At 53.3% G+C, this 22295-nt stretch overlaps 7 protein-coding genes across 7 annotated transcripts; 3 read left to right on the top strand and 4 right to left on the bottom strand.

Annotated features, from left to right (window-relative positions):
- Nucleotides 1-209: 209 nt before the first annotated feature.
- On the bottom strand, nucleotides 210-1617 carry INS49_014272 (uncharacterized protein; the record flags this gene model as incomplete). Its single annotated transcript, XM_043174963.1, has 2 exons — nucleotides 210-649; nucleotides 867-1617. The coding sequence occupies 2 exons, from the start codon at nucleotides 1615-1617 to the stop codon at nucleotides 210-212; spliced, it is 1191 nt and encodes a 396-aa protein (XP_043021908.1).
- Nucleotides 1618-4699: 3082 nt separating this feature from the next.
- Nucleotides 4700-6277, top strand: INS49_014271 (uncharacterized protein; the record flags this gene model as incomplete). Its single annotated transcript, XM_043174962.1, has 1 exon — nucleotides 4700-6277. One exon carries the CDS (start codon nucleotides 4700-4702, stop codon nucleotides 6275-6277), a length of 1578 nt encoding a protein of 525 aa, XP_043021907.1.
- Nucleotides 6278-7776: 1499 nt separating this feature from the next.
- INS49_014270 (uncharacterized protein) lies at nucleotides 7777-10638 on the top strand (the record flags this gene model as incomplete). The annotated part of the gene is made up of 6 exons (XM_043174961.1): nucleotides 7777-7779; nucleotides 7830-8776; nucleotides 8950-9604; nucleotides 9736-10131; nucleotides 10218-10360; nucleotides 10428-10638. 6 exons carry the CDS (start codon nucleotides 7777-7779, stop codon nucleotides 10636-10638), a joined length of 2355 nt encoding a protein of 784 aa, XP_043021906.1.
- A 1000-nt stretch (nucleotides 10639-11638) lies between these two features.
- Nucleotides 11639-12688, bottom strand: INS49_014269 (uncharacterized protein; the record flags this gene model as incomplete). Its single annotated transcript, XM_043174960.1, has 4 exons — nucleotides 11639-11809; nucleotides 11878-12271; nucleotides 12351-12425; nucleotides 12501-12688. 4 exons carry the CDS (start codon nucleotides 12686-12688, stop codon nucleotides 11639-11641), a joined length of 828 nt encoding a protein of 275 aa, XP_043021905.1.
- A 1742-nt stretch (nucleotides 12689-14430) lies between these two features.
- On the top strand, nucleotides 14431-15671 carry INS49_014268 (uncharacterized protein; the record flags this gene model as incomplete). The annotated part of the gene is made up of 3 exons (XM_043174959.1): nucleotides 14431-14640; nucleotides 14722-15080; nucleotides 15149-15671. The coding sequence occupies 3 exons, from the start codon at nucleotides 14431-14433 to the stop codon at nucleotides 15669-15671; spliced, it is 1092 nt and encodes a 363-aa protein (XP_043021904.1).
- A 1810-nt stretch (nucleotides 15672-17481) lies between these two features.
- Nucleotides 17482-18771, bottom strand: INS49_014267 (uncharacterized protein; the record flags this gene model as incomplete). Its single annotated transcript, XM_043174958.1, has 4 exons — nucleotides 17482-17901; nucleotides 17998-18102; nucleotides 18167-18506; nucleotides 18566-18771. The coding sequence occupies 4 exons, from the start codon at nucleotides 18769-18771 to the stop codon at nucleotides 17482-17484; spliced, it is 1071 nt and encodes a 356-aa protein (XP_043021903.1).
- Nucleotides 18772-19495: 724 nt separating this feature from the next.
- INS49_014266 (uncharacterized protein) lies at nucleotides 19496-20772 on the bottom strand (the record flags this gene model as incomplete). The annotated part of the gene is made up of 2 exons (XM_043174957.1): nucleotides 19496-20473; nucleotides 20524-20772. The coding sequence occupies 2 exons, from the start codon at nucleotides 20770-20772 to the stop codon at nucleotides 19496-19498; spliced, it is 1227 nt and encodes a 408-aa protein (XP_043021902.1).
- Between the last annotated feature and the right edge of the window lie 1523 nt (nucleotides 20773-22295).

The following is a 22295-nucleotide window of genomic DNA, read 5'->3' as shown; positions in this document are numbered from 1 at the left end:
AAAAACGACATCTGTACCAGGAAAGGGACTGTCCTGGCCCGCAAAAATGTCTTGTGGTGAGGGCACATCCGCTTTCTCAACCATTCCCTGCATCCATCTTGTACACCAGACACCCGTAGCGGCCAAAGTCTGAGATCCGATGACACTGAACCCAAGCGCCTCCCCCAAATGAAGACTGCCGAAGCACCACCTCTGAACCGCCCTCCCCATCACTGACCCTTGTCGCGGTGGTCTTCACCGCGGTAGTTGAGCTTGACCTTCTTGCTGGCCGGGCCTTGCGGCTGATCGTCGTCGGAATAAGCTTCACTTCGCTTGGATGATTTGCCCTTGGCGCGGGTCCTCTCGGCCAGGACCTCCTGGACAGCCTCGTACGCTGCAGAGTATTCTCCGGGCCACTGGGCGACCATCATGAAGGGGTCTCCGAGGGCACGCATCCCCGGGCCGCCGCTGTCAATCGACTCCAGAGCGGCCTCGACCATGGCCTGGACGACTGAGGAGTCGACATTGTCTCCGTTGCCGCTCTTCTTGTTGCTTGATTGGGGCTTCTCCGGCTCTTGTGGGTTCTGGGATTTCTGGGGCTCCTGGGACGGCGTTTGGTTGGCATTCTGAGGCTGAGGAGGAGATTGGAATCGGACAACCTTGCTCGGGCCTATGTCGAGCTGCGTTAGTATCGAATTGACGAGAAATTAAACTCGGGTTGCAGGGAATCACGCAACAAAGAAGAAGAAAAACAAAAGAAAACAGAAAAACGCGACTACTCGGGTGAGCTGGGACGCACGCGAGGGCAAAGTATGGATTGGAAGATAAAGATGCTATCATGGAGGGGATATCATAGGGATCAGGTATTCTGTAGGCGTTGAACGTACTAGCAGCGTTAGCAGCAATGCTCTGGCGCACCTCAGTGGCCTCACCAAGCTTGATCTCCTTGGAGAAAGCCTTGATGATACTCTTGATGTCCCGGTAGTTCATTCCCATTCCCATGGCACATCCCAGCACAGACAGCACCGAGGTCCTCACCATGGACGGGTCACCCCTCACGGCGCTGACGAACGCCTCCTTGACGACAACGGGGGCCTCGATGCCCCTCTCCATGGCGGTGCCGACGGCAGGGGGAATTATGTCAGAGACGAAGATGTGGTTGACGTTCCGAGACGCCTGGAGCGCAGCCCGGACGACGTCGCTGGTGTCGAGGTCACAGGATCGCACCGTCTCGAGCGCCGCCTTGATGACGCCCTCGGCGTCCAGCTGGCTCGCCTGGACGGCGGCCTGGATGATCATCTTGACGAGTCCCCTGCGGCCGAGGTCCTTCCTCATGCTGATTAGGGCGAGCTTGATAGCCTCCTCGGCGGTGATGTCACCGTTCGCAAAGGGGTCGGTGTCGGTGTTGCCCTCGACGGCCATCTCCAGCACGTCGGTCGGCGCAATGGTGGTGGGTTTGTTTGATAGGGCGTCCTCGATCGCGTCGCGGATGCCGTTGCGCGCGGACTGGAGCTTCTGGAGGGACTCCTTCAGGTCCTCGAGCTCCGCCTCGCGCGCTGCAGTCTCGGCCTCACGGGCGCGGAGGACAGCCTCGCGGCGGCGGATCTTCTTCTCGAGAAGCTCAGTTGGTGTGGACATCGTGTTGAGTGGATTGGCCAACATTCAAATGCGATGAGTGCGGATAGTGACAGGTTGGTGGAAATGCTAACGACGTCCGAGAGGGGTGTTCATTGCGAAGCCGAGGTGGGTCGGCCTGGTGCTTGGACACTGGGGGTTAAGTACAGGTGAATGATGGTCATAGCCTGTATTGAGACTCTGATACTGTAGACAAGGGTGCTCTAGATCATAGGGGGCTCCACCACCGCTTGAGTACACAGATTTCAGCTTCTTACATGCCTCCCAAATCCCGTGGAGAACACAGCCTTCCCGGAACGACAATGATGAACTGTCAAAAGAGGACGGCTCTGGGCGGATTCAACCGCATCGAGTCAAGGCGATCGTTACCAAGGTAGAGGGACTTTTCAATGTTGTGCATGTTTTTTGAGAGATCATTCAAGCTCTTCAGCGCCGTATGACACTTCGGTGTTTATGTGGGTGCCTGTCAGTTGTGACCGGATAGCTCTGAGAACGAGTCTTTCCGGCATGTAGACGGAAGGCCATCAGGTCCGGGTGGGTGTAGACACAGTACAAACTCCCATGAGACAGCTGCCAGTGGGACCACCTCCTATGAGCTAGTCTCCATTGGGATAATCTCCATTGGGATATTCTCCTGTGGCATAGACCTGTTGCCTCCTGAGGAGTGACCTCCTGTGAGATGGGCAGCATTCTAGACTGGTTGGCTCAGCCAAGCAGTGTGCTTTTACCGTGTGTCCCTGTGGCTCGAGTCAGCCATAGAGGACCCGGGTCGAACGATGTTGAGACTCGGCTGTGGTTCTTGAGGTCGCCGTCGTAGCTGCTGCAGCCCAACGTGATGTAGTGGAATGAGGCACTGGTAGCCTCATTTGCCTCGTTCAAATACCCATGGACCCAAGGGGTAGGGCACAATGTTTGCTCGCTTTGGAGACCTCGTGGGTGATGGTGCCTCCTGAAGCTCAAAGAGACCTGCTCGTCGTGTGCTTAGCAAAGCCATCAGCAGTCGACATTAATCGGAGAAACGCTGGAAGTTAAAATGCCGCCGAGCACCTTCATCGCCGGATTCTAGCTGCAAGAAAAGAAGAACAAAATCCTTCACAATTAACTTCTCAGCTTGCGTGCTTACCCCTGTTAGACGGACGTACGAGATGTGATCAGCTCCCATGTCCAGAATATGACGTCTCTGACGAATGACATATAACAAGCCAAAGCACGTTGAATGTACCATCAGGGACCTCTATATCGTGGGAATCCGAAGCCTGCCCCCATTGTATTTCCGTGCGTAGAAGGTCTGGTCCAGAAGGAAAGCAGACAAAGGCTTAGGCAGAAGCTCCCAGTCTTGAGGCTCTACTGCAGGTGCGAGTTAGGTTCCGGCCTTTCCTGGGTCGGCAGACTGGGGGTGAGGACGCCTTCGAAGCTTTCTCTATGCTTCTGCTTCCAGCATCCCGTCACCTGTACAGTGTCCCTTAACCCCACCGAGGCCAAATCCAGGCTTATTTCTAACTTCCACTGCTTAGTCGTTTCCAGTGGCCAGTGGCACCTCCTTCCTTTCAGGGCTATAACTCCCCCTCCACGATTGGTTGCCTTCCATAACGGCTCAATCACACAGACCTTTCTTGCCTGCCATCTATGCCTGAGGCGAGCTTCTTTCCTCCACACATTCTCTCTGGGTATTCCTGTCTTTCTTTGTACACGCGTCTCGAACTCTACCATCTTCGCACGTCTTCAGCCAAGCTCAACAATCGCGCGCTGCGCCAGGCGCACATTCACCCAGTCTGCTCTTGAAGCGGATCCAAGGTAACACCCTTTTCTCACAACTCGAATTTGCACATTGCCAAGCTCCGAGTGATGTCCTCATGGCGAGACGCTCTGGCTTTGCTTGATCTCGGCCAATTCAAGGACGATGAGCTTCGATGCTAATCATTGTTTTCCTCAGCCCTCAACATTCGCACCTCGATCAAAACCGCAGCAACCTGCGCATCATCCCAGACTCGAAATGTTATCAGGGCCAGATTTCAATGGGCCTCCTGAGAGGTCCCCAGAGCCTCTTTGGAATCTCGTCCAGTACGAGACGATCCAATATTTCAATCATGCGAACGAGACGAAAAGCGTCCACTTCGAGTGCTGGCCAGTGAGAAGCCTGGGCGAGGAGGGTCAGCATTGCAACTGGTTGATGATTATCATCAAGAACCCAGAAGAGGCTCACCCTGGCGTTTCGACCCAGTGTCACATTCGTCTGCACAAAGGCCAATGGTGGCGGGCAATACGGTGTCCAAACCCCTGGGCTGCGATCCGACTCAGAAAAGCTGATCATGACCGGTTCGCCACATACCAGGTTCAGGTACCCCTGGTATGGATGGATGGGAAGCAGTCGCCTTTCAAGCCAGTGGAAATGATGAATGGTGTCGATGGCAAATCACCGAGGCCCGTTCTGCGGGAGCCTGGAAAGCTCTGGGCTCATCTTCGCCTGTTTTTGAAGTCAACATCTGAGCTCAGCCGCCTCGCCGAATGCAAACATGTCCCTGGCGCAGCATGGAAGTTAGGGGATGCCCGAAAATATTACGACATTTTCCAGTACGGCACAGAAAAGGAATTTGAATTTGAGAAGCAAGATTGTCTCGAATTCAACTCCGAGAGCATTTACAGGGCTTGGCTAATCTCGAGTCATTGCAGCGATGACCAGTCTCAACATTTCGTTGTTCTCGTCAAATCACCAGGGACGCATGAGTGTTTTCCCAAAGTCGGAGAGCAATGTCAACTGATCTTCAGCAATAAATTGCCGGAGTTTCCCCCGGCAGAGCTGACAAAGGCCGGGAATTCGACGAGCACAGCCTCAAAAGCCCGAAGGCGCGATACCACAAAGCTTTCCGGATCGACAACCCAACAAACATGTTCAGTTTGGACTGCAATCACTATTCCACTTTCAGGATCTCTTTGAACTCAGACAGTGAAAAGAAGGCCTTGGGCTCGGTCTTGGAGGACTTAACCTGTCTGATTGATCCTAGCGACATCGAACAGGGACGAGTAAGGGGGCAGCAGCCGTTCAATCGCTCTTTGTGACAAAACATCTTTTTGGACGCACGTGTGGATGGAAGTTTCGGATACTACCAAGAGCATTGAATTGAAGGCCTTGGAGCAAGCAGTATGCGATGACCATCTTGGGCGTGTCGGCCAAGCGTTCTCATACATTAGGGACTTCAAAGACTCAGTCCCGCTGTTCAGCCTCTTCGAAGCCTTCCCTTACATGGAAGAGCCCGACGATGCCAAGAGCCAGCTGCCTGAGAGCTTAAAGACATTGTACCGCGATCTCGACTTGGACCAAAAGGCCGCCTGGAAGAACGTGCTCTCCAAGCTCCCCGCTCGGATTGGGATTCTTTCTGGTGGGCCCGGTACAGGCAAGACACAGCTTATGATGACCATTTCGGCACTGGTCCTGGCTGGTCATCCACCATCAAGGGCCACCGGCATCAGGAGAGGTGGCCCAGTTCTGTTCGTCATGGAAGCAAATCGTCTAGTGAATGATGCCGCCACCAGAATACACCAACTTTGCAAGCAATTGGGCCGTGAAGATTTGGTCGTTGTGCGCGGTTACAACTCGAATTATGAGAATGCATACAACATTCTTAGTGCCGAGGACGATGACCAATCGGCCGGGTCTGCTTTTGAACAATGGTTCCCAGCCCGTCGTGCGGACCACTTTCCTCAAATCCGCGCGGGTGTCAAAGGAGAGTGCCCTGCATTCACGGTTCGCGACCTCATTCGGCAAGTCTTCCGCAGTAGTGCGGATGATTTCTCGGACCTGGCAGCATCGGTAAATGATAAGTGGAAGGACGACAGAAAACGTGATATCAATTCGGTCGTCCGGTCACAATGGCAGAGGCTGTTGCAAAAGGCTTTGCCTCGTATCGACATCATGGTCACGACGGTAAATGGCGCCGCAAAGATCGCCCCTGCTGGTGGACATGCCTTTCGGCCAAGGCTGGTGATATTTGACGAGGCAGCTCGGGCCAGGGAATTGTCGACGCTTGCCGCCATATCAAACTTCCCATCAACAGAAGCGTGGCTCTTCACGGGAACGTGTGAGCTGTCAAGGCCATACATTGGCTCGCACGGGAACTGGAAGCTGTGGAATCCTTGCAAGCGACAGCTGAGGACCCCGATGATGGAGAGAGCACAGCATGTTGTACCGGATATGCAATGGCTCTCTCAAGACCCGCACTTCCGTTCAGTTGATGGCAAAGAGGCGGGCAGCATTGCAGTCGTAACTCCCTACCGCGCCCAGTTGATCAACTACAAGCAGGAGATCCAAGACTTCCTCAAAGATCTGGACGAGGACCACCGTTTTGCCGAAACTCGTGGCCCGAGTCTGCACCGTGACATGCGGATTGAGGCGAGAAGCACTGACACTGTCCAAAGCCACTCCGCTGACCTTGTCATCCTGGACCTGGTCCACTCAAAGGTCACACCACACATCGATGATCCGCACCGCCTTGCGGTGTCGCTTACCCGTGCAAGACAGGCAGAAGTAATCGTCATGCACAGGCACATGGTGGACTCGGATGGCTGGGCTGGGTCGTTCGTCGAAGGCCTCTACAATCACTGCAATCGTCAGGGACAGGTTGTCACGGTGAACATGAGGGAGCAGCTTCAGGTCGAGCGGAATTAAGCCCTGCAGCACACTCGATCCAGACCCGGAGACGGCCCGGACGAGGCGCCGCGCCAGGTTCCAGCGCTGCCTACGTCACTTAACTTGCCACAGGACAACGCACAAGTTGGAGATGGCCGTGCTGTTCCAGCATCAGACTCGCAGCCACCGGACGGATCGCATGATGATGATGATGACAAAATCATGTTCTAATCTGGTGAGACCTTCGGCTTTGAGATGGTAAAGAAGGCAATGGAGCTTGGTTTGGGCTCGTCTTCGGACAGACGTGGACACGACTAAGGTCGGGGCTAAGAAGGGGATCTGGACAAGGCGTGGGTGGCCGGTGCTCATGCGTGCGGGATGAATTGGGCGAAGAGTACTTTGCACGAATTTTGCAAGCCTCATGGTAGAGGCTGATGACGTGGTTCGCAGCATGGGTGGGCAGAATGGACCGTTATACACAAGTTGTTCTGAGAGTTATGGACTTGGTCGGCAGACTTGACTGTTTAGAGGACTGGCCGAGATAAGCCCGCCGTAGCTGGGAGCTGACTTGAAAATAAACTGCGTGTATTAGCTGTACATGCTTTTGCTTTCCTCATGTGACAGGTGTTCCCACGCTCTCTATCTCCGGTAGGACTGCAGCACAACTTATGGCGAGCCGCTTCTAACACTTCTTACTTCGCTTCTTCTCCTCATTGCACACTTCTATCCGAGCCACTTCTCTGTCCTTATCACATCGACGACCATTGCAAGAAGAGGCTTGTCCTCGCCCATTGCAGGTAAGAGGTCTACTGAGAAGTGCTTCCTATCACTCAGTGGCTTATTGGAGCTCTGGACAAACGGCTCCCTCATCTGATGTCTTCGACCCCACGTTGTGCGTTGGTCAACAGTGGCATATTTTCAGTGCCATCTCCGTTTGTCCAAACGCCTGCAAACATCTTATCATCACTTATTGCGCTACCTAAAGACACTTCTCTTTCCGTTCTCTTACCTTGACCCGCTGACAGCTTCGGGTCTAAATCATTTTCTCCCGCTCTGACTACCAACCTTGGCCCCGTCCGGCCCACCAACCACGACAGTCTCGCCACGGAGCAAGCAAACAATGAGTCGCTTGGACCAGTCTACTTTACGACCACCGAAAACGGCGTTTTGAGCCACATTTTCTTGATAACTCTACAGAGTTTGGAGCCTTGCCTGCCTGCCTGACGTTTGAAGGTGGAGTTTTGCTTTCCTTTGCGATCTGGAGAACCCACAAATCGACGCTCCAGTTAGGCTCTCTTTGGCAATCTGGTGAAGTTTTCATTTCTCCAATCCCCTCACAAAGTCTTGCACGCTTCTGTGTTAACGGGAGCTCAGCTTTTGCCTTTCATACTCTAGCTCTCCTTGAGTCGATGTCAAGGCAATATCGGCTCGGGTTGACTTCAAAAAACCCTCTCACAGTCGAATTGATATCTCAGATCTGGTACCACTCAACTGCATTTTTCACGTCTGTTCCCGGCTTCCAGCCTCGACTCGTCAAGATGGTATGTGTGCAACTTCCTGGAATTACTCTGATTTGCTAACCAGTGCGTAGTCAAGGTGGCTCGTCAATAATGACGATGAGCACTGGGGGGCGGATTGGGACTCTGACGTTTCCATGGACGACATTCCTGCGGTTCACCCCAATGATCCCGTGTACCTTTTCGACAATCCAAGCAGTTTTGCGAACAGACACGGCAATGGTACCCGCGCCGAGTTTAATTTTGAGAGAGTCGCGATCAACAGTTTTAACAAAAAACTGCGGGTTTTCTATGCTTGGCCCATCATCATCCTTGGTCACGATGGCATCAACGACAACTGGCTTTTCTTTGTCCAGACTGGAGCTGATGACTCAATGCTACCCAAAGAAGGCGAGAACTGCATCATGAAGCTTCCATGGGCCGACATCAGATACGAAAAGGAGAGCAAGGACGGCAAGAAGTTTCATACAGAGACCAGGTTCATTTCGAAGCAAGCCTGTCGAGTGGAAAATCCATGTTCTCGGTGGAGAATCAAGGACGATTACTGGGAACGGACAATGGCATTCGAAGTCGCCATTCCATCCAACCGTCTCCTTCCCTTCAAGGCAATCATTAATCCAGAAGATGCGGAGAAAGGCTTCTCTAGAATTCCTCGACCGAAAAGCTCTGAACTACACGTCGCGTTCGAGCTCCGATTGTCTTGCTCCACCAGTGGTGCAGAACTCAACGCTCTGGACAAATTCAAGGAGGCTCTGGGGACTTCTCCATCAAAACTGTCACCAGAAATGGCATATCGAAGGCCAGCATTCAGATTCCTACTCCAGTTCCACCCACAAAGCTATTTATCTCTGTTCCGAGTGTTCCCTCACTTGGCAGATCCCTTTCAAAGACCAGGGAAGGTCCCCAAAGAACTCATGAAGATGCTCGGAGCAATGAACCCTCAGCAGAAAGCAGCATATAAGGACGGACTTTCTAAGATCCCTGATAGAGTTTGCTTCGTGGCCGGCGGACCTGGGGCAGGGTGAGTAATTCCTCTCTTCATACGTACATGCATTAATTGGGTACCAGTAAAACGCACTGGAATATATGCCTCATATCTTCGCTACAGAGTAAGCATGAGATGGTCCGCGCAGAGGATTCGACGCCTTGTGTCTCACGGAACCAAGTTCTCTACCTCGTTGATATCAATCGCAGCGCAACCGACGTCGCCAACAAGCTGGTGGAGACATTCAAGAAGTTAGGGCTAAAGCGCAATGTCATTCGCATGTACTGCTGGAGCGATGAAATGAACTCAGCTACTGAGAATCTACTTGAGACACAAAAGCAAGAGCTCTACTACCGCATGACACGGAAGGGCCAGGGCGAGGAACAGCAAAACAAAGATGGCCCATTGTCCAAGTATGACAGCGAGAAAGATGAAAGCAACAAGACGCGAGTTCGAAGATTCACTCCACCATTTTTCACATCTGGATGCCGTTCCAAATCGCATTACAAGGATGAAAAGGACAGCCGCAGGGCTCCAACGCTCGAAGAGGCGGTCGCGGCGTTCTACGAGGAGCACAAGGATACGACGTACGCAGAGCTCCAAGACCTGTCAACCGTCAATAGTAGGGGCTTGGAGGATCTGAGAAACCAACTGGTCGAAAGGGTCTACAAGGACTTCCTCAAAGTCGTCGATGTCGTCGTCACGACACCTGTCACGGCTAGCAAGTTCGCGCCCTCTCTGAGAGTGTTTGACCCTAAACTAGTCATCTTTGATGAGGCGCCGCATGCGTGGGAACTGTCGATTATGATACCTATCGCAAACTTCAGCCCCGAAGCCTGGATCTTCACGGGAGACCACCGCCAGGTAAGCTACTATGAGTGGCACCAAGCCGCTGTTCCGGCTGAAACCCGATCTCGTAGCTGTGATTCGGTCTCGCGAAGATGCAAAAGTAATCCACAAAAAGTATTGTAACTAGTTGCTAAGATTTGTCTCAGACCAAGCCATACGTTGGGTCTTACGGATCTCATCGTAACGTCAACAAACACGCCTTGCAGCTCAGAACGTCAACAATGGAGCGGGCTTTTAAGGCCAATCCGAACATGCCATCGCTACTAATCAACCACCGTGCCAGAGGCAACCTACACGAGCCTGCCTCGAGCATGTTCTACGGCGGCAAGATGATCCCGGCAATCGAAGCAGGAAGCTCTGGCGCCATCCCACCCAGCACCGAGCATCTCCGGAAGACTTACATCATGCCAATGAAGGGAGAAAATGGCCGGCAGGTCTCACGCCTCCTCACAGTTCTACAATGCGCCCATTTCGACCGCGAGGAAAGCAGGGTCCAGGGCAGCCTGTTCAACCAATCTCACCAGGACTGGGTTGAGAGACTGGTGGCGAGGCTGATCAAGGATAATCTCTTCCTGCAGACTAATGGCAAGGGCCGCGGGACCATCCTAATCATCTCCCCGTACAAGAGGGCAGCATCGAGTACAGGAAGATGATCAATGACCTGAGGCGAACTCCCTCAGGTCTGAACGGCTGCGTCGTGGAGGCTAGGACAACTGACACCGCACAGGGCCACGAGGCGGACGCGGTGATTCTCGACTTTGTCAGTGACTGGTAAGAAGAGGGTCTTTAGCCGGTCGATCTTGAATGATTGCGTACGTTAACAATCTCTTGATATCAGGATCACAAAGCACCTAGAGGACCCGAACCGCCTCTGCGTTGCATTGTCGCGGGCGAGACAGGCCGAGTTCATCCTCATGCACAAGGACATGGAGGATAAGCTTGAAGACCACGATAAATATGCCCAGGGCCCCCTGGGATACATGCTGAGGCATTGCAAGCGTTCTGGCGAGTTTGTGCGGCGTGTCAAGAAACAGGTCTTTACGGTCTAGCGTTGAGGCCGTGGTGGTTGCGAGGAGTCACGACAATATGCACTGGGCGGCTGCCCGTAAGGCGAGGTTGGTTGATGGCATTACTTTTTGGGCTCAATGAGAAGCATGTAAACTAATTTTGCGATTCTTCTTGGTACTCAGTTGGCGCTTGGTGCTGTTTTTGTTGAGTGTGATTCTTCCATGTTTAGAACGAGGATGGTCGTCGTAGCGCAATCCGAGTTTGTACAGTAAATGAGTGGAATGCTCGTGGCTGTTGTTCTTGTGCTGAGTGGGCCATGCGCAGTATACCAATGCCTCGAAGAGTGTTCTCACTCATCCCTGTAATTATACTTGTCAAACATTGGGCGCATGAGGAAGTGGTCTGTAGGAAACTCTAGTGGCAGCCGGAGCGCCTTGTCTGCGCTGGGTTGGGTTTGCCTCTGTGGATCAAGCATACCATTGTGCTTCGCTGTCCCGACACATCGCTTCGCAGAGACTTGGTCGGAGCCCAGAAGTAGGGACAGTGACTCTGTAATGGAAAGTTACTTTTCAGAATCAACGGCTGATTCTTTCAGGGTGGAACCAGCCAGGTCGATGAAGTCATAGCCCATTTCAGTACAAAGCTCACCTCTCAGGTCAGGCAGTCGAGGGCCCTGCAACGACGGCAGCGGCTCCTCGGGCTCAATACGGCTGAATTCGGGCAGTGTTGAGGCACCGTGGCGAGCTGAAGCACGAGTTGAAGGCAGTGGTTACTTCGTCCGGGTCATTGGCACAAATGGTCCTCGGCACCAAGCTGAAGTCTCTGAATTCCACATGTAATGGGTATAGAAGAACAGACTAAGACACCCCTTCGTGCTCAAACACAAACGGCTCTGCGCCAGAGATCACCATGAGGACCTCTTGTCTCGTAGAACATTATCATTAGAGAAACCGAGCAAGGACCGCCACTCCTTCACTTCCCACGGCCCCCAAAGGCAGCCAACTCGGCTGTTGGGTCACAAAAGGCTTGTAGGCCCGTTGCTTAATCGTGATGATCTCGGCCAGCAGCGGTGAGCTCGACGTCGGTGCGTGGCCAGAAGCGGCTGAGGTCGAACATTGGCAGACTAATCGGCACCCTCATCTCAGCGGCCATGATGATGAAACAGGCGTACCAGCCGAGCAGAGCTACCACAAATATCAACGCACCGCCAGCCTATATTTCGACCAATTAGTTGCTGCCTGTGATGACCCGTTTCGAACGATTTGGTTCCAGCTACTCACCTTCTGCAGTTTCAGGGCATCATCGAATTCGCCCTGGCTGACCTTCCAGTACGCGCCAGACAGGACAAAAGACGCGACCGTGACCAGCCCAAAGATGCTGGCGAACACGAGATTGATCTTGAGTGTGAAGAAGAAGAAGGTGAGGAGCGCAAAGCCCCACACGATCAGGTACAGCGCGATTGCCGCGTTGAAGGCCGGGGCGGTGGCTCCCGTCGGGTCGGCGTCGGTGGCGTAGGGGGCGCCGAGCTGGAGGGTTGGCAGCTGGAGGACGCCGAAGGAGAGCCAGAAGACGTCGAAGAGGCCCATGACCATCATGGGGAAGAAGTTGCCCATGACCCACTCGAAGATCATGGCGAAGGTCAGGAGGACGGGGCCGGTGAAGAAGAATATCCCGCTGTGCGAGAGAGGTGTAAGTAAGTGGCAGGGTACGGTGATGGCAGCGGGTTTGGGTGTTCTCGGGGCGGAAGACTCACGCGACGGGCGACAGTCCGGACGCTCCTCCCCAGCCCATCAGCACCATGCCGAACGTGGACGCGGATATCCCAAAGCTGTGTTGTTGCTCTAGACATCAGCGAAGGCGCCTTCAAGCAAGTCTGCACTCCTTCCACCGGGCGTGTGCTTACCCTACAAATCCCAAAGCGGTGGGGTTGGCAAATCTCTTGTTGTAGTCGCCGACATGGGGAGTTTTGGGCGAGAAGTACAGCTTTTCGAAAAGCTCGGGGGATATTGTCACACCGGTCTGCGACCTCGTTACATGCTCCCCTTTTTCAGGATCCCCCACGAGCCCATTCCTGTCGTGCGTCGTCGCCATGCTGAGCTTCCAAGGTTGTGAGGCTGAGTGTATCTTTTGGACTCGCTTCTGTCAGAGTGGAAGCATTCGGCCGTTGTGCTCGTCACGAACGCAACATCAATGGCCAATGCTCAGACGGAAATCGGGTCGTATTAATACAAACCTTGGGGGAGGACTGGCGGGGTAAGCGCCCACAGAGCACACTCCAGATCGGATCCTATTAATTTGCCCTGGAGCCGAAGCTTCCACACACCAGCTACACCGCGCGGGAGCTCGGGGGGCCCAATCCCATCTAGCTTTCTGCCGAGATGTTGGCCTCCGCTAGATACAAACCCAATCTGACGCGCGGACACCTCATTCGACGGGTCGCACTGCCCTGGGCGGACAAGCTCCCGCGCTTTGAGCCAAATGGGGGTAAATTTGGCACTCCACACCACCGGATAGGCTCGTGCTGAGGCAGACCTTACAAAGCAAACCATGCACTCCTGGCAAGCGATATCTGAGTCGTGACAGGACCGTTGGGCAAGCTTTCAGAATTAGTTCGCTCCGTGGCACGTGGTGTGCGCTACGCTCCTTGTTCGCGACGACGGGGGCGTGAACCGTGGTTCGTTGTGCGGGGAAGAGGCCTTGTCCGGCGGGCATGTCCACACCTATATTACTCAAACTGTTAATGAGGGCTCTTTTCAGCCGGCCCATAGCCGCCGTGGGGAATTGAGGAGCAGATCATCTTGCGTTACCTCGGTCTGCGCGAGTCGTATGTAGAACCAGCCAGGGATGCGGAATATCGGGGTCTCTTGGATGCGATGCGAGGGAAGCCACTCGGCGGTGTGGTACCCATTTTGAGTCCGACTGTTGACATATTACGCCTCGAGGGATTACTCGCGGGTATGGACATGAAGTTGTTGGTTGCTCTCAGTTAGGATTGGCCCACATTCCAAGGCTGCAAGCACCCAGTCTGGTGTTAGAATGAAAGATGGTCAACACAGCCCGACCACCCGAACAGTGCGCATCGAGCCGTCATTACCAAATTTGCAATGGAAAACTGAGAACTTGCAACTGGATTTGTATCGATTGATAAATCGACATGCAATGACAGGTGCAATGTGATAATGATCAGATACGTACCTGGCTTTGTGGTCCAAGTGCTCGACGTTAGGTAGAAGCAAACTTGATGTCGAGGGAAAGAGCAGGCTGGGCAATGGAAAAGGATTTTCATGATAGACCTCCCCACATGTTGAAATGTCTGCTACACTGTGTGTCCTTGTGTGCTGGGATGATGCAATATGCCTGGTTTGGACGAGGCTGCAAGGCAGACATAACGAGGCTCCTGGACCCACTTTCAACATTCTGCACTGCTTTCATGGCGAAGTTTGCAGACAGCAGCCATTGTTCTTGAAAACCGAGCCAGAAACAAAGTGTTGGCAAATTATCTCTAAGGGCAGGCCAAAGTAGTTGGTGTATGCTTAACAATCTGGGCACGCCGTTTGTAGAGAATGGGCCTCTGTGTCTACACTTTTGGAACTAAGAAGCAAACATTGAGACGAAAAGCTGCTGGGCTGCTCGGGAAAACTTGCATTATTGTCACTGCAGCACGTCAGTTAAGCAGCCAACGTCTCAACCCACCACGTATGTCTTGTTGACTTTCCTGCGCGCTGCTCTGTAGGCAGAAACCGTCAACCTTTACTACACATCCACATAATTCCACCCGTCTTTTGAGTTATCCCTTCCTCATCTGTCGGTATCTTCAGCATCAGTCCATAACAATGGCATTGCCAACTACCGACTCCCCAGATTCGACGGTCCAGGCAGCGCAAGGTACCGACACGGACCAAGGCGAGAAGGTGTCGACATCCAACGCCGTCATGGACGACCCTGAGGAAGACGGTGTCGTCTTGCACGCTATCACGTCCATCGGACAGTATCTGATGGAAAACGCGCCTGTTTACCGAGAGCTCCAACAGCTGCGTGCAAAGGTGCGTGGGGTCCATGCCAGGCTGATCATGCTCGTGTACCATCAACATTCGGTGACCTTTTCTGACCATAATCTACTCCAGGGATGGGAAAATCCAGAGGGCGACCAATTCTTCGAGAAGCAGAAGCGCCAGGCCGACGAGAACAGCGAGCAGACCGTCCAGCGCCTTAACGACCTGATGGAAGACATCGCGAAGGAGATGCAGTGCTTCACGCGAGCCTTCACCATCCAATCAGGCGAGAAGCCCCAGCGCGTCCTCGACCTCTGCATGGCACCGGGCACTTACCTCGCCAAAGCCCTCGAGCGCAACCCCGCCGCCCACGCCGTGGCTTTCACCCTTCCCCCGGCGCAGGGAGGCCTCTTCCCCATCGTAAGCGAGTCCGAGACCGTCAAGATCCACCTCCTCGACATCACCATGCTCGCCGCGGACATGGGCATCAAGTCAGACGAGATTCCACCCGAGCACCCCGATGCTGCCAGCTTCTTCCACACTCGGTACTCCAAGAAAGCCGTACCTTCGACCTCGTCCTCTGCGACGGCGCCATCCGCCGCACCCACGAGCGAGCCAAATACCGCTTCCACCGCGAGGCGCGACGCCTCCTCATCACGCAGCTGACCCTGGGTCTCGAGCACCTGCGTCCCGGAGGCACCATGATCGTCCTCCTTCACAAGCTCGAGCGGATCAACACCATCCGTCTGATCCGCGACTTCAAGAAGTTTTCCACCGTCGTGCTGTTCAAGCCCAAGAGCGGCCACGCCAAGCGCTCGTCCTTCTACATGGTCGCGTCGGCGATCCGGTCCGCGGACGAGGGGGCGGTCCAGGCCGTGCGGGAGTGGAAGCTGGAGTGGAAGGTCGCCACGCTGGGCACTGAGGAGGAGTGGCGGGAGGACTACTCCGTTGTGGCTGGCTTTGGAGAGCTGGGCATCGAGGGCGTCCTGGAGGAGTTTGGACCTACGCTGGTGAAGCTGGGCCAGAAGGTCTGGAAGACGCAGGCTGATGCTCTGAAGGGGGCTTCGTTCATGAAGAATTGATCTACGGCCTGTGCCTTGCTGGTTGGCAAGGGTACCGCCGGTCTTGTGACATGGCGATTGAAAAGGCGGCGGGAGACGACATGAAATAAGTGTGCGATCTTCCGGGGGGATCTCATGGAGACGGAAAAGCTGTGGTAGCTTCTCAAACCTGACGAGTGCTGTCTGTGGGACACCCACCTACAGCCCAACCTTGTCATCAACGGGCGAATTCAGAGTCATAAGTATGTCTTAGCACTCCGAGCAGGAATATTGGTGTGCGAAGCAAAAAAGTAAAGGACAGAGACCCTGTCGAGTTCATCTGTCCATAGCTGAAAGCCTTTGCCCGTTTTCGTTGTCCGAGACCACACCATGTGGTTCTTCAAGTACTTCGTTATCCATGGCTTAATATGTTCGAGAGAGCTGGTAAATTGAAATGATCACGAGCCTTACATCAGCCTTCAACCGGATCCTCAGCAGTGAAGGTTTCAATGTGAGGGAATGCCTTGTGCTTTCAGTGCCTGCACAGAGTCCTTCAGAGAAGCCTCCCAGGACTATCAACATGGTATTCCCCATCAAGCTGCTGTGTGCACATTCTAATCCACCGAAGCCCAGCCAAGAAGCCGCGCCGGAGAAAATAGTTGTCCCATCACCCTTTCGTAGGAAGACTCCGAGTATCTTTTGCGTCTCCAAAGTCCTGTTCTCTGACCACCAAAGCAGTGCATATGACCGGACCAGACGTACTGCTGTGCCATGGATGAAATGTGCCCATATATCACCACCTGTTAACAATATCAATCTTGTTACATGAGATGCCATAAGAAATTGGCTTTTGGATCCGACCAGAGCAGCGGACACTCGAGATCAGTTGGCCAGGTTGCCAGCGTTTTCAGTTGGTCTGCTAAATCTGATACCACTGATATGAACGCAAACCAGGGCACCACTAGGACAAAACTGAGAACATAGATCAGTACGAGAATGGCCCACAAAAGAAGACCCATTAATATAAAAGCAAAAATCTGCAACAGGGCATGCGGCCACCCAATGCATTTCCATTTCCTCAACGCATCAGCGGACGCAGTTAGCACCAGCATATCTGACGTGGATATAGTCGTTACGAAGAAAGCTGCTTGACAGACGGCGGCCAGGTGTTTATCCCCCGATCCGACAGCACATTCATCACAACCAGTGATCCCATGGCCGAATATGCCCAGCACCCCGTCCAGGCCGCCCGGAAGGAAAAACCTCAATTTCGAGACCAGCTCTTTTCGGGCTATCCATGGTCAATCATGAATACACGGTCGAAGAAGCAGCCGAGCTGGTGGAGCAGCAGAAGCTCGACCTGACCACTTTTGCTCCACCCTTTATTTACAACCCGGTACGTGTTTGAGAACTTATAAATTCCAGGCAAGCATAGGCTGAGACTTGTGGTTTAGGACTTGATTACCCGTATCAAGCACGTGATTCCTTCCGCTCGCAACGATCGGGGCTCTTCTGTCTTCTACGGGCCGCACGACAAAGTCGACGAGAATTATAATGATTGGCCTGCTGCTGCGATCAAACAGGGCACATGAGATCGCATCAGCCACACACACAATTCACGGTTCTCATATAGAAGATGAGGCAAGATGTAATGTGGAGATAGCTCCCAAAAACTTTATCTGGAGTTTGCTATTTCCTTCCAGGTTACCCTTGACGATTGTAGTTCCGACCTCTGGTGACTGGAACCCAATCTTGAGCTGCGCAAGAGCCCGAAAGTTTCTTAGCTAGGAAAGACAACATGCTCAGCTCAAAATGTCTCCCAAAAAGTCCTTCCTCGATTCCGGTGTCAATGCTAGCCTTGCATTAGGCAACCAGCATATGACAACTGGTGCTGGAACTGCTCGCACACAGCCGAGCCCTTGTGATGTTTCTCGCCCTCAAATCCACCAACCATAAGCCCGGTGACCCTCTTGTAGTTGTTGGTAGATGGCTGAACGGCCTCTGTGGTGAAATTCGCAACGAAAGTTTTTCCATCCCCTAGGTAGTAGCGGATATGGTAGCCAGACGGGGCTGGGAGTCCAGGCGTCGGCGGGTAGGCGCTGTTCTCCCCCCATGGCCGAATGACTATGGACTGATTCTGGCAGCTTTGGAAGACAGCTTCACCATCCACATGGCCAATCCAGGACGAGAGGTGCTCCTTGCCGTTTTTATCCAGGGCGCTGGACCAGACGAGGGTGTAGTTGCGGATGTGGCCGCGCCCACGGTACCACGTCTACACTGAATCTCTTAGTGGTTTGGCCCCCCAGGTCTTGTCGTGGTATCCAGATCCATTGAAGGCGAAGGTCTGTCCATCTATCTTGAGATCAACCGATGCGTTGGCGAATGGCACGGCGTTGGACCAGTAAATGTCGGGGATGACCTCCTGCGACACCCCTGGCTTGTCGAGGTCGCAGGGATAATGGGGAGGCGATCTCTTCAATCAGTCAGCACTTAATCTGGTGGGACGCCTCTTTGGGCCTTTGACGATTCGCTCCTACCGGTGTTAGCCAAATTGTGCCGTAGACATCAATGTCATTGCCGAGGATGTCAAGTTGAAGCGGCATGTCAGGCTTTGCGAAGGGACCACCGCCGAAGATGTAGGAGTTGTAATTCTTTCCATACCAGCCGGAGATGATGCCGCGGACGCTGAACGAGTCAAAAAGCGCACCCTGAGTGGCAGCCGCAGACTTGAGAAACGAGGTGCCGTTCTCGCACGTGCCAGATACTTGGACAAGAAGCGGGCCGCCCGGGTACGGAACGTCGAGGCTGGACTTTCCGAAGTTGTAAAAGACGACGGTAAGCGATGCTATAGTTCTCCCGATGACATCAAAGTGCCACCTGGGACACACCGTATCATTTAGCAACGTCATCAAATAAAATAGCTTCGAGGGCCCTACCATTCAAAAGTGCTGACATTCACACCCGGTGTCATCTTCGGTAGGTCAAGTCCGCCGTTGACGGACAAGATCTCGGCAGTCGATGTCCCACTGGTGACATGGAATGGCAACTCGAAGTGTTTGACGTCTGCGATTGCTGGGGGTGGACTGCCGCCTGCCAGGCCGGCAGCGAGCAGCGCGAAGCCAAGCAGAAAGAAGGTCCTCATTGTTGTTGGGAGGCCTGCGGATTATCAGAAGTGAGGAATAGGTGCGTAGTCACTGGATAATATAGGTTCGAGGTTGACCGTGGGAGTCAAGATCTGAACTGCTTGTGGTGAGCGAGTTACTGTGGCTTCGGTTCCTAAGGGAAAAGGGAAGGGAAAGTCGGTGAGAAATAGACAGACAGACCAAAGAAGAAGAAAACAAGAAGCCAAGCGGCCTATAATCTGCACTACAAACATTGCTCAGAGGGGTGTGGAACTGGAAGCTGAATGATCCAATTGACCGTACTACTTTGAAGACTCGGAGGGCAAACATTCGTGACGGGTTGTGCTCAGCCAATTTCGAACTCTCGTATTCATTATTTGTCTCAGACTCGCTCGACAGCTGGCCTAGGATTCAGCCTTCCGTCCGTAACTCACTTTTGGTCACCATTATGATCGATGTACATCTGTCTTGCCGAGTCTGCTAATCATTAATATCTGGCTGAGCGTTGATGCAAATATGAGGTACATCTTCTCACAGTGCATGAACTGGCCTGCTCCGATCTGACCGTGTGGTATTTGAGCCAAATTACAACACACTGCGCAAGCAATTACAAAAAGTCTTATTTGTGTCTCTGTAAATTTCTTGTTCCCGCGCGGTGCTCACAACCTTTCCACTGTCTTGTCTGGGTACGTGCATACCCTCTGACAGATCCCTCATTACTCTCCGAAGGAGGACCCAAAATGCTCAGAATTGGACCTTTGCGATCTCCTTATCGATGTTCTGCCAGACCACTGGAGGCAGCTTCGCCGTGACCCAGTAATCCCCCCCGCAGTCCTTGCCCAGCACGTTGTACACGTTCCTCAGCATGGGCGGGTCCTGCTTGGTGCTTATGGCTTGGAAGTACACCGGCTTCCCAGGGACGGGGGCGACGTCGCTCTTCGGGCCCGGCCTGACGACGGCAGGGGCAAAGTCGACGGCGTCGAAGAACTTGCCCTTGGACCAATTGCTGCAGACCAGCGTGATGCTGGTGGGCGGGACCAGCAGGGCCGGCTTGTTCCCGAGCTCGCGGGCGAAGCGTATCGCGCCCTGTCCGTCGGCGTTCGTTGTTGACAGGTCGTCTGCTGCTTGCTTCCTTAGAACCGCCATGGCCTTTGCCGGGATGAAGACCACCTTTAGCTCGTGCTCGGGCACCCAGAACTTGTCCCAGATGACGTGCGCCATAAAGTTCGCCATGCCGATGCCGCTAAGATTCTTGTCCTTGAAGGCATACGGCTCCTCCTTCTCATGCAGCGGGCCGGTCCCTACGGTCGCCATGGGATCATCGAGCGGGCCCTTCAGAGGAGCAACTTCGTCTTCCTTCCCGGCGAGGACCTTGGACCAGTTCTTGACGATCGCCAGTCTGCCCAGGCCATCCGTCATGGTGTGCGGCCAGTTGAGTGAGACCAGGGTGGCATCAAGGAAGGTCACTACATGGAGGCCAAGCTGAGGGCTATCGCTGTTCAAGTAATCATCAATGCTGCCAGGTGTCGTGTCCGCGGATCCAATGAACTCCCGGAATCGCTCAGGGCTGCCGTGAATGTGGATGCCACTCGTCGCATTGGGCATTTGTGAGGCAAGTGGATGCTCGGCGAATGAGACACCAAAGCTCTCCTTGGTGAACCTCACTGCAGGCCTGTCTGGTGTAAATTCTGAGGGGACGTGAATCTCGAGCTTGTCGTTGGGCTACAACATGTTGGTAAAGTTGGTGCAGAGAGAGGTAAATATAGACTTACCCCTTTTCTAATTCTTCCTCCAAGCTTTCGCCAGTCGCCAATCTCCAGCAAGCGTGACAACCCATCGTGGAGCTTGTCAGCGTCAAGAACGTCATTGAAGCGCAGAGTCCATGCGAGTATGATGGAGCGGTTTATCGCGTTGTCATCGAAATGGTGCACGGGCAGCACCTCGTCGGTGGGCACGCGCTGGGGTTCGACCTGCGTTGGGCCCCAGCCGAGCATTGTCATGACACCATCAATGAGCCCCATGATTGATAATGCGGTTTGTCTAGACGTCGAGGGGTGAAAAGGTCACACCGAGCAAACTTCGAGAGACAAAGGGAAAAGGGATACACAAGAACCTGTGGCCAGGCGGCCGAAAAGGCCTTGGCGTCTTACATCTGCATGGGTGGTTGCACCGGTGCACCATATTTGTCCTAGTACTTTCCCTTCAACGTAGGATTCGGATCAAAATGGTCCATGTCAGAGTTGACCCTGGAAAGCCCTGATAGATAAGCTAAAAGGGACAACTGAGACACCGCCTGGTTGCGCATGTCCGATGTTGATTGGGCGACTTGTTTCTCACCTAAAGAGCAAGTAGGAGAATCCGTCTAAAAGCTAGCCTCCAAAGCTTGGGCTTAGCTGGTACGCATGGGAGGAGCTGAAAAGTTGATGGCGGTATCTCTGTACACGGAAGCGGGTGGACAAAAAGCAGTGCGTCCCCCGCCTGCACTTGTCCGACCTTTCCCCTCTATCTTCATCTGTCTGTCATACCTGACCGGCCACGGCACTGCGTTTGTATCACTCACACGCCCACTCCGAACGTACCTAGATTTTATCTGGTTTGGATTGTTCGAATCTTGGTTTTTTTTTTTTTTTTTTTTTTTTTTTTTTTTTTTTTTTTTTTTTTTTTTTTCTCTTTTTCTTTTTCTTCTTCTTCTTTTTTTTTTTAGCAAGAATAGCTCTGGTCCCTTGCTCTTTTCAGATAGGAGGGTGGTTCTGGGATTGTGCCCAGCCACAGCCAGCATGCATTGCATGCTGGGCCATCTATCGAGCAGATCTGCCAGCCGTGGGCCCCAGGAAGCGCTCCCACGGCCAATGAAGTTGATTCTATCCCCATTTGTGATGCAGTGCAGTGGCCAAAAAATGAGGCCGTATCCATCCCAGATCACCTACGGCAGATTACAACTAGGATTGCGCACCGGTTGTCATGTGACTAAGCAGCCAACACCCCACTGCAGCCAATCACACCCCACCATTTGCCCCTCTCTCAACCGCACCTCACTACCCCCATGGTGCTTTTTGCAGCTGCAATAACCGCCACATGTTTAAGGCTAGGTGCTGTATCTCTAATCCCTCTCATGACACATATCTAATTCCATGTAACAACCTATTGTTCCAATGTATAATGCGGTCCATAACTCATCAGCGTCTTGGGGGCACGCCATCATGCGCACAAGGCCTTCCATGTATGTGGGTTGCAAAAACTCCGAACAGTTCATATGAGAGTGATATCGCCTGGCGTCTTATTACCAACAATTGCCTCCCCTTGCATGAATTCAGGCATGAAAGCCTCTCCAACGACCTCGTACTTCTCCGTGCCTGCAGATCTCCTGAGTATCACAGGGACACTGCATCCAACGAGCACAGCGACCGTACCGCCCTTCACTGCTTGCCTAGGTGCCATACCGAGGTGTCCCTGATTCGTAGTGATGAGCCTACAGTCCCACGGCCGCTCACCCACTGTGCATTCAGAAGCTTCCCATAAAGAGTATTTGCCACAAGTATCAGAT

This window comes from Diaporthe citri (assembly GCF_014595645.1).
Source record: "Diaporthe citri strain NFHF-8-4 chromosome Unknown scaffold_7, whole genome shotgun sequence".
In the NCBI taxonomy this organism is placed as follows: domain Eukaryota; kingdom Fungi; phylum Ascomycota; class Sordariomycetes; order Diaporthales; family Diaporthaceae; genus Diaporthe; species Diaporthe citri.
The sequence above is the reverse complement of the archived record's forward strand: the minus strand, read 5'-3'. Positions and strand labels throughout refer to the sequence as shown.